Source organism: Morone saxatilis, unplaced genomic scaffold (genome assembly GCF_004916995.1).
Source record: "Morone saxatilis isolate NCDOM2014 unplaced genomic scaffold, NCSU_SB_2.0 Contig24, whole genome shotgun sequence".
In the NCBI taxonomy this organism is placed as follows: domain Eukaryota; kingdom Metazoa; phylum Chordata; class Actinopteri; family Moronidae; genus Morone; species Morone saxatilis.
Window position 1 is genome coordinate 16126282 of NW_023339807.1, and position 10810 is coordinate 16137091.

General features: G+C 40.9%; 1 protein-coding gene across 1 annotated transcript; it reads right to left on the reverse strand.

Annotated features, from left to right (window-relative positions):
• Window positions 1-1693: 1693 nt before the first annotated feature.
• On the reverse strand, window positions 1694-6374 carry LOC118336226 (neuronal pentraxin-1). Its single transcript, XM_035672829.1, has 5 exons — window positions 5688-6374; window positions 4198-4720; window positions 3032-3279; window positions 2194-2373; window positions 1694-1925 (listed from the first exon to the last, which is right to left on the reverse strand). Exons 1-5 carry the CDS (start codon window positions 6372-6374, stop codon window positions 1716-1718), a joined length of 1848 nt encoding a protein of 615 aa, XP_035528722.1. The 3' UTR covers window positions 1694-1715.
• Window positions 6375-10810: the final 4436 nt, after the last annotated feature.

Sequence of the window (10810 nt, forward strand, 5' to 3'; positions counted from 1 at the left end):
TCATGTTGACGTGGCTGCTGTGAATTATTGTATTATTATATTGTAACCACTGTACCCACTACAGTCTGAAGGTGAGACTTTAATCGCTGTGTTTATTCGTGTCGAACAGCCGAAGCACCATCTGCACTAAAGTTATGTAGTTAGCGACCGACCCACTGACCATGTGTGCGTTTGAGTTCAATCAGACCTCAACAGAAACTCGGGTATTTTGTAGTATTTCTCTCCAGTCCCTCGTTTTTCCTCTGGTCTTTGTACTTAAAGTCCCGGATATGCGCGAAACCTTTCTGCAGCTGAATTATTGGCCAGGTATGTGTACACATAAGGAGTTTGACACATAAACAACAACAACAACAACAACAACATGTGTAGACAGTAAGACAGCGGTGCAGAGGATGCTGGAATAAATATTGTTGTACAGTTTTGTTTTGTGTACATGAGGTAGGTGGATATGACCGAATATACAATGTGCACAAGATGCATAGGTGTGTTTTGAGTGATGATATTTATGTTTTAAAAGAAACTAAATTTAAACAACGGAAATAAATAATTTATAGTTACAGTGGGTGTTTGAGTCACAGGGATTGTTGTCCATCAGAGTGATGGATTGTGGGTAGAAACTACAGCGCTCTGTAGCTCTGAATGACTTCAGTACCTACTTGCTGCACTATGAATGTGTGTCTGACTGGTTAAAGTTATTAATACTACCCATTATAATCTGATATCAGTTTTCCTGCTGACCTGCCTTTAAGTTTGGGATTGATAATCCACAAACAATGAAAACTAAAGACGTGTATCATCACACTTTTATTTACAGTCATAACATTTGAAGAAAAAAACAACGTACATACAGTACAACAGGTCAAAGATCTAACCCAGCCTAAATGCATTGTTTTATATACAGTACAATAACAAATATACAGTCAAGGCGAGATCGTTCAGAAAATAAAAAGCCACAGTGCAATGACTTGATCACACGAAATACATCATTTCAAAAAGATAAATCTAATTTATTGGAGAAGAAAAAGTTATCAGCGAACAAACAGATACATTGTAGAGTAAAAAAACATGCATAATAAACTTTTACTATTAAAGCAGCAGTGCTGGATCCCAGTATCATGCCAGTAGTCCATGTCATAGCTGTAAAACACTGAATTCTTCCTCCAAATAAAACACCAATCTATCTATTTCACACAGATCATATAACACAAGACAATTTCTACATTTTCTTTGGTAAATTAGCTGTATCTCCCGTGGAAACATTTATAAAAAAGATTACAAATGGATTTCTCAGCACATTTAGTAAAACTAACTAACATACGTATCAACGCTTGTCACTTCACCACAACAGAACCCACGTAAGGTCTGCTAACTGTATCACAGTCTTATAAACAATATGACAATATGTCACATACAGCATTTGTCTGTTTAAAATAAAACACCAGCTCATGAGTACAGTAGAGGCCAACACCATAAGTGTCTGTAAACACAAATTGGACCTTTTTTGTTATTGTTTTTGTTTTTCTTCTTTAAGAAAAAAGTCACTGATTAAGTTTAAAGGAAGGCATTGATGCTGAGTTTGGAGGAGTTGGTGCCACTGAGTGATCATCCTGAAAGTCGACGAGACTTTTGTTTCCTTCTTTCACCTTTTTTAATAAGTGATAAATGTTCTCTGTACGTTTCCAGGATATCTCCCAAGTTCTTCACTGGTGTTCCTTTCAGTGACAGGGGTCGAAGGGGTATTTGGAGACGCCTCCATGAAGCTCCACCTCTGCCTCGGACCAAGCGATGACGTCCCCTCTGAGGTGGCTGCCGCAGGAGGCCAGGCTGTAGATGTCACTGGCAGTCAGGACATGTGACCACATGTGCAGTTCCGACATCTCACCCACAAATGACTGAGTGGCATCAAAACGGCCTCCCAGAGTGTCCTGAAGAAGAGGGAACAAAGAACAGTCAGTGTCGACGAGGGGAAAACACTGGATAAAGGCTTCCCAAACGATTTAATATGTGAAATAGGTGCTCAGATACAAGAACTTAATGCCACTAAGAACCAAAAAAGGATTTAACAACAGGTATTTGTCTAGCAACTCTCCCCCTCTTCTGCATTTAATGGCTCCTTCCCATTGAACTCACACATTGGTATCTTCTTAGACTGCAAAGTTTATCTTCACAGAGAACAAATCTCTTTGTCTTTACCTGTTCCTGTCCCAGGATGAAGACCCCTCCAGGTTTGATAGGGTGCCAGGGGGAAAGATTGATCCCGGACCCCTTCTGCACTCCGTCCTGGTAGGCCTCCCACTGTCCATCCCGTGTTGACCAAGTCACACACACGTGGTGCCACTTCCCATCACCCAGAGACAGGGGGAGCGGCACAGCCTGGGGGTCACATAGTGAAGATGGTGAGACACTAATATAAATACATCCTGTTGTTGCAGCTTTTATTAAACAGGGCAAATGTCTCTGTGAGATCTGCTTCCCATTTAACTAAAAGGTTTAAGTCACAATGAACCTCTAAAAACATACAAAATAAATGTTAAGTGACTCGTTAAAGGTCACATTAAGAGGGAGCTCAGCAGTCCCTGCTGTCCCACCACTGCATCCTCCTGTAAAGTTACGAGCAGGTACAGACGACCACGTGTGCCCCCTGACAACTTGGCTTTTTTGAAATTTGAAAGTAATCCTCTAACATTAAATATTCATGATTAAGTAACAATCAAATTGGATAAATAATATTTAAAGATATATTTTTAAAGGGTTCAACATTAATAAACTCAGCCAATCTGCTTTGTGAGGACTGTGTGGGTCTGAATTGATCAGATTTGATTAGTAACCAAACAACCAAAGATTTAACTGTTTTTAAATCCTGATCAACTTTTTTCTAACTATTGAAAAGAGCACAGAGGGAAAAATATGTATGAAATAATCAAAAACTGGAAAAAGAAACGTGTGTTTATGTAGGATCCTGTCACTCACAGTAAGAAGCTGATTGGGGAAATGAGTTTTCGGGGTATTTCACACTGTTACTCTCCCTCACCTTGTCATCGATCAGCAGTTCCATGGGGTTGTTCCCCCACTCAATGAGCACCAGTTCATTGGCCTGTCCGGGTGCCGAGTATGAAAAAGGTGTCCCCAGGCCGGGACCCACGCCCGCCTTGATCCAAAGACACAGAGTCAGAGCGAAGATCTCCTGTAGCAGTGTCTTCTTCACACGCCCGTACATGTAGTTGGTTCTCATGGGGAAGCTGATCTGGAAGGCGTCAGGACTCTTCTTCCCACTGGATCCTGTTTTGGAAGAAAAATAACAACATACGTTGATAAAACCTAAAGGTATGTCATTAAAGGGAAATATACCACATTTTATGTGGTTCAATCACTGCTGATGATATATTTAGTCAATATGTGCTACATTAAGATATATTAGAAATAGCTGCAAAATCTGTTCTTCTTGCACCAGCAGTGTCATTTGATGTACAGCGATGTAGTTTGTGTCAAGGAAGAACTACAGGCTTTTTCAGCTCGAGGCTTGAAGTTTAAAAAGAAATGGTCAAACTGCAGGAATTCATTTGATTGGCAACGTGTAACTTTGATTAGCACCCAGCAGCTAAGTAGCTCGTGTGCAGTGCATCCTGGTACGCGTAGGCACTGCCACACTGAGGAACATGACTAGCTTTATCATCAACACTGACTGGAAATCCACATAAAAAGTGGTAAAAATTTCCCTTTAAGGTCTATTTAGTTTGTTCTGTTCTGGAGCTTTCTAACGTATCCTGAGCTTCCTCAGCAGAATGAGTTGATGTTTGAGTAATTTAAGAACATCACATACATGTTGGTTTTAAAATATATTTAAATTCAAAGTTTATTTTTGCCCTTGGCTGTTTACAAATCAATCAAAGTTCTCAAACGTCCATTTAGTAGCTGATTTGGTCGTCAGATTGTTTTGTTAACAGCAGTTTCTGTGGCCCTTTTATCAATGTTAGAAGATAATCTTAAAAATAGACCATTCAATTAGATTATAAATATTTATATTACAAAAATAGATTCTTGTACTAAAAATGGAGGTAAACTTACTGCAAGTTCTTCCTTTCTCTTTAGGAAAGCACGCAGTTACAGAATTCCCCACGTACACTTATACCAAACACTGCTTCATTAACTGGACATAACTCTGATATAAACTCATGTTATAAAGTTTCTGTCGGGTACCTGCGAGGTGCAGCTGGTTGAGTATCGTTTCCAGTTTGTTTGAGTGGAAACCAACATGTGGCCCCGGTGCTCTGTATCCTGTGTGTGGAAGGTAACTGTGACTGTCTGCTTCATGACTGTGGTGGTCACCCTCATCATCATCATCATCATCATCCTCATCATCATCATCAACATGGTGGCTGTCATCGTGGTCGTCATTGTCGCCATTGTCGCCATCTGCGTCATGATGGTCATTGTTGCTGTCGTCGTCATGGTCGGGGTGGTTCCCACCGTCACTGTGACCGCCATCGTTGTGGTCACCCTTGTGGTCATTGTGGTGTCCGTCGTCGTGGTGATCATCATCATAATCATCCTCATCATCATCATGGTGGTCTCCGCTGTCCCTGTGGCTGCTGTCGTCGTCGTGATGGTCCGGGCTGCTGAGGGCGGAGGTGCGATGGTGCAGCTGCTGCTCCAGAGCGCTGATCTTCCTCTGAAGTAGCTCCTTCAGGGAGCTGGAGTAGGTGATGGATGTGTTCCTCTTCTGCTAAAGGGAGGGGAAAAACACACAGGTGAGGTCTTGATAACGAGTGTTTCCTGTCACTTTTTACAAAAGAGAGGATAAAGACATCAGTGGTTCTTTGGCACAAACTGGCCTCAAGGATTTATGTGAGCATCTGCTGATCTAATCTGAGGCACTTTCAAGCATCAGAGAGCTCTTGTGTGTCTTCTGCACCTCTTACATCCACTAATAATCTCCCAAAGTCAAATTCAGTTTTAATATAGTATGTTGTTAGTCTATATGTCTTCCTGTATCTGCCTCTGCTCTTCTTCCTCTCAGGTAATCCAGGCTTTGTCCCGGTGCGTGGCCTGATTATCAGTCTGTCAAGGGAGATCACGATAATTACTGCCGATGTTAGACCCATGCCATGGTCCCAAACCCCCCCTACACACGCCACAGCTCCTGACATCTGTCTGTGATCATGATCCAAGGAGGAGAGACAGCAGAGGAGGACAGATAAATGTACCAAGATAGTAAAAAGAGTGAGTGACTAAACAGAAATCAAGACATCCACCAAAACTTGAAGGTGCCCAGTTGGTCCACTGTAACCTTACGCAAGAGTGTCTTATCAGTGGCGTCCACCTCTGAGCCTGTTGTTGCTCGGAGGTGTCCACTGAGGGACATCAGAGTGACTCTCTCTAATGTAGTGAGTGGGTTAATGCGATTAAGTAATACATTGTTCCTTTGTCTAAAGTACTTAGTGGTCACACTGCCCTGGGACTTGATTATTCAACAAACAATCCGGTGATGGCAGCACTAAAGTGTCCAAACAAGGAAAAGCCATATATGGGCATCACAAGCTCCCTTCAGCTCTCAGTTTTTTATCCCTCCACTGTATCATATTTACTTTTATCTCATTTTTTTATGTTTTCTTCCTCTTTTCTTTAAATTTTAATCTTTACTTCCAAGTACAAAGTTTTAAAAGTTTCCCCCTCTTCGTGCTGCTCACCTGCAGGTTGTCCAGCCTGTCCTTCAGCGCTACCAGCATCCTCTCCATCTGCTCCGGTGATGATGTGATGTCCCCTGGTGTCACATGTTTATCCTTCCCATGGCTGCTGTGTCCTCCATCAGATCGTTGCCCCCCCGCAGAGGGGTAGTGAGGTGAGTCCGGTATGAGGTTGCCGTTTCCATGGTGACCCTGCTGGTTGCTATAGTGCTCGTTGTCAGTGTACGTGTGATGACTGGCCACCCCTGTGTGATGGGAGTGCGAGGCCGTGCTGTGGTGCTCGTCGTGAGGCGCCGCGCCCCGTCCGAGGCCCTCGCACAGGGTGAGCTTGGCCGTCAGCTCTCTAATGGTCTCCCTCTGGTCCAGGATGGTCTCTTTCTGCTGTACAAGGCTCTCCCTGAGGTGGAGGATGGTGGCTTTGGCTTCTTCACTCGCCCCCCACCAGCCAGCAGGAGGTGCACTTTGATGGCCTGGTCCGCTGGGCCCTGCTGCCCCTGCGTTTGGACCCGCTGCAGGGAAGCAGGCAGGGTCTGCATCCATGGGAATAGGGGTGCAAACAAAACGTGGGTGGGCTCCGTAGTCATACTCAGACCCTGAACTGGCAGATGCAGGGCAGAAGAGTGAAAGTAAAGAAAACAAAATGGGAACAAGGAACAGGTGTAGAGACTGAGAGTTCCTCATGATCTCCATCCACAGTTCAGCCAGTAAGACTAAGGAGCTTGGCTTCACTTCAAAATGTGTGATGCCAGTTGAAGTAAAGGTTGTGTTGACTTCTTTGTTGTTGTGAAGGAGACATCAGGGAGCACTATAACAAAGATTCCCATGAGTATCCACTTTTTTGTGAGGAACAAATGGAAATCAGTTTTGTGTTCAAATGTTTTCTTTGTCACACAAAGGAATTTATTTTACTCTGGATGTCGCCTTCTCTCTCTCTGTCTCTCCGTCACTCAGGAATAGAATAAACCTGTAAAACAAAACATCAGATTTTAGATAAAGGGCTGATAGCAGCATCCACAGAGGGTGGACACAATAATATAAACACCTGTACAACAAGGCAGTTCATCTTTTTGTTTAGATGCTGTCAGACTATAAGGCTGTAGTTTGTGGTGGTTGTGTTGTTCTGCATTGCATTATATTTTCAGGTCTATCATATATTTTATTCCAGTTCCCATTATTTGTATACACATTGTAGTTTGTGTCAGGTCTGTTGAACAATAGGGACAGTGAGAAGAGACACTTTTAGACCTGGCTGACAAATATGAAGGTCTTCAGATCTCAGCAGGAGGTGATGGGGGATGAACGCCTCAGCGTGACGTCCCCGGTCTGGTCTGTCTGACCAGTAACCTTACATGGCACAGGCATGTGCCAGCGCCTGTCCAGACAAGGATTAGTCCAAATCAGAGGTGTGACATCCTGACCGAACCAGCCGATGACACTTTTATTGGAACCTTTAGTGTGAGTTACTTTGGTTGTTTTGACTTCCTGGAAGGAAATGAAGGCTACATTGTGGAGCAACAAACCACTTAACCCAATTATTTTTTAAAACCCATTTAATTGTTTATTTAAATAAACAAATAAATGAGTTGAATTTGGTGATTATTTAAGTCTTTGACCTCAAGGATGATGATAAAAACTGTATAGGGGACTAATAATAAGTTAAAATTACATATTTAAGACATGGAAATATACTCTGGATCCTGAAATGATCACTAAACATTACACTGAGTGTTGTCCATATTATATTCCCTGTGTCTATATCATAAAGGCTTGTTGACCTCACTGAGCGCTGTAACATAACTCTCATTATACGGGGTCGGCATTTGGAAATGGCATGCACGTGATGTGGCGGCTAAACCTCGCTGACCACCTGTTGCTCGCAGCGACCAGCCTCTACAGTGTGTGTGTGTGTTTGTGTTGATGGTTCATACATGATTCACTGTATTTTATCAATAATGAAACAGAGTGAAGAAACACTTACATATATAGTCTGACATATGACAAAGATCATGTCTGCTTCATAGAAATCTCCTTAGAAGCTATTAATTATTTACTGAGCTGCAGGAACTGGAGAACAATAATTCCTTGTTTTTTAAATTGAGAATCCTCTTTGTAATAATGTTCTTATCATTATAAAGGGGAAACAACCTCTGAACTGAAACCTGTTCTGTGTCTGCAGTTCCTGCTGTGATTTACGGGGCTTAGAGGAGAGACAGATGGTCGAGGTACAGAACCGTGTCACACCCAATCTCCACAGTTTAGCCCTAAGTTTATTACCACCCACAGGTCACTCAATTAACCTAATTACAAGCAGTTGTTGTGCTACCTTAGCCAGAGATAAGTGGGCTTCCTCAGTGTGTGTGTGTATGTGTGTGTGTGTGTGTGCGTGTGTGCGGTAATCCATGGTGAACACTGGGGTTGTGCACCATCCCTGCACCATATGGTCAAGGTAGATATTTAAGTAGTGCGATTAGAGCCAAATTAAAAACTGACAACTGCAGTTAGACCTGTGATTAAAATACAGTTGACTCTGACAAAATAAAGCGCCCTCTATTTGGAAACAAACAGATTTTTTGGATAACGGATGGCGTTTTAAACTATAATAATCTGGTGCATTACAGAATCAATGTCAACATCATTTTCTCTGGCAAGTGGTTGGTTCTCCCAGAGTTTGAGACACAAAGTTTAAGAGAAGTCTTTTTCCTTGTAAATCACATTAGTTACATTGAGTTCACACTTGCTAGTCTTTGTTATGTTTTGTGTTTTAATGCCTATTTACTAAAACCTGTGTGACGCCAAAACAGCAGACATTTGGTCATTTACAATCCATATAGATTATCAGTTCATTGCTGCTTTATTATGCAGTATATTATCTTTTGTATGTGCTTTTATATATTAAATAAATAGTGTAGTTGGTGCGTGTACAATATACCCCTACATTAAGAATAATTCAAGATGCAGAATTAATTATCAGAGGAAACATTTAAATTTTTTAGTACATTAGTTGTCACATTGTCCATTTTGGGTGAAAGCAGGTGTTTTTTTTAATATTTGTTTTTCTCTTAAGAAACATAGTGACACTGTTATCACGTCCACCCATACTATATTGTCATGGCCAGCTTCAAATATGAGATATTTAAATGAAGATATTAAAATGAATAAACCAACAGCAGTTTGATATTCTCTTGAATTATTCTGAAAAGAATTTGAGATATCAAAATAACCAATCAACAGTTAATAGATTAACCCAGAAATAAAAGCAAAAAACAAACAAACTTTAGTTAGGAAAATAAATAAAAATGTTTCTTTGGAAATGAACCCTTCTGAAGCATTTACCTTAAATATCCATCGAACAAAATATGTTTGAATTAATTCTAATGTTAAATTATTTAAGATCCCTTCATTTTTGTTAGAAGAAGAAACCACCACATAAATTATCTATAAATCTAACTCTATTTTCCATCAGTATTGGGGTGAATAGAGCCAAATTAATGTACATTTACATTCATCATCCCTCTTACTTTGTCTTTTAATGAAATTCAGTCAGATGTGACAGACAACCACATCACTGGGGATGTCTCAACTGCCTGAGTTACTGCAGAAAGAATAATAAAATAATAATAATAAAATGCTTTCAGTAAGAGACATCAACAATCCCAAAACACCTGTTACTAGATTCATTATGCAAACTGAGCAGGTTACACTGTTTTAAATACAAAGTTATTTCATGGCATATTTTAATGATATTCTAGTATAATAATATTTTTAACAAGATTGTTTTTTCTGCCCTGTGTGGTGTGGTTTTATTTGCCTCTAAACGTATAAATAATGAACCCCACTGTAGTTCTTAAGTGGCCTCTTCGTTACATCTCACTGAAATCATTTAAACTAATGAATTAAAATAAGAACAACATTAACACACAGTTCTAGTTAAATGAACATTTGAAAAAGCGCCTTACCTCGGAGTCCCTGTGAGTGCAGCTGTGAACTTGTTGTAGTGAGTAAGTCGACCTCGCACACTGATGAGATTGAGAGAGATTTACTGCTCAACGCTTTCTATCCCTCCTTCATTGTCTCTACCTCTCTTTTCTCTCCTCCTCTCCTCCCTCCTTCAGCTTTGTTGTGTTTTTCTTGGAAGACCACACCTCTTTTCCTGTCAGACTCTTGACTTTTTGGCACCCGCTCACTGCCCCACCATCTTTATTCTTATTGTACAGATTGTAGAGATTGATCATTGATGATGTTACCCTACTGTGACAACCAGCATCAACTTTTTGTTTTTAATATTTACCTCTGATTTACAGTTACCCTCTCTATCAGGGCATCATTGGCTCAGCTCCTCTAATGCAACGTCACAGAGCTCACCTAGATCTCCTCACGGGAGTAATTGGCTTGATTAATTCCTCGTCTCCTCCAGTCTGACTGACAGCCACAGAAGCGGCAGTGGGACAGCAGATGGCTCCTTTCAGGTCAAAGAAAATCACACAGCACACAAACAATGGAGCCAGCATGTTGATTACAGGATCAGACACTTATGCTTAATAAAAAAACATCTTATCTTACTGACATTAGATAACAGGTTCAAACCCCTTGGAATGTATATATATATGGGCACCACCGCTGTAGGAGGCCTCTGGGTATCTGATTAAAACCCTCAAAGATAAGTGCTTAATACAGGAATAATGTAGTAATTTTAATATCTTAGAGTTACTTTTCTCTGTTTTTCTCATCTTAAACTATCTATCAGTGTTTTATTTGTTCTTAAACTGATTCTGCCAGTAGAATAAAAGTCAGTAGGAAGACCTTGAGTTAAGACTGCTTGTCAAACAATCAGAGCAGTTAGACAAAAGTACACTTGAACTTGAACTAAACCAGCCTGATTGTGCTTTCAGTTTATGTGACACGCACACACAGATTAACAAGGAGTGAATAAGGTGAGGAGTTAAAGTTCGCGCCCTGGCTCTGGGACTCTTACCCTGTCTGCCTCTTTGTGTATAATTCCATCTTAATGTATTTAGAGTTTCCCAGAAGTGTCTGAACATGATGTATATGTTGTGGTCAAATACTTTCACTGACCCCCTGTAGCAACCGATAATGTAATAACAGCCAATAACGTAATAATTTTGGCC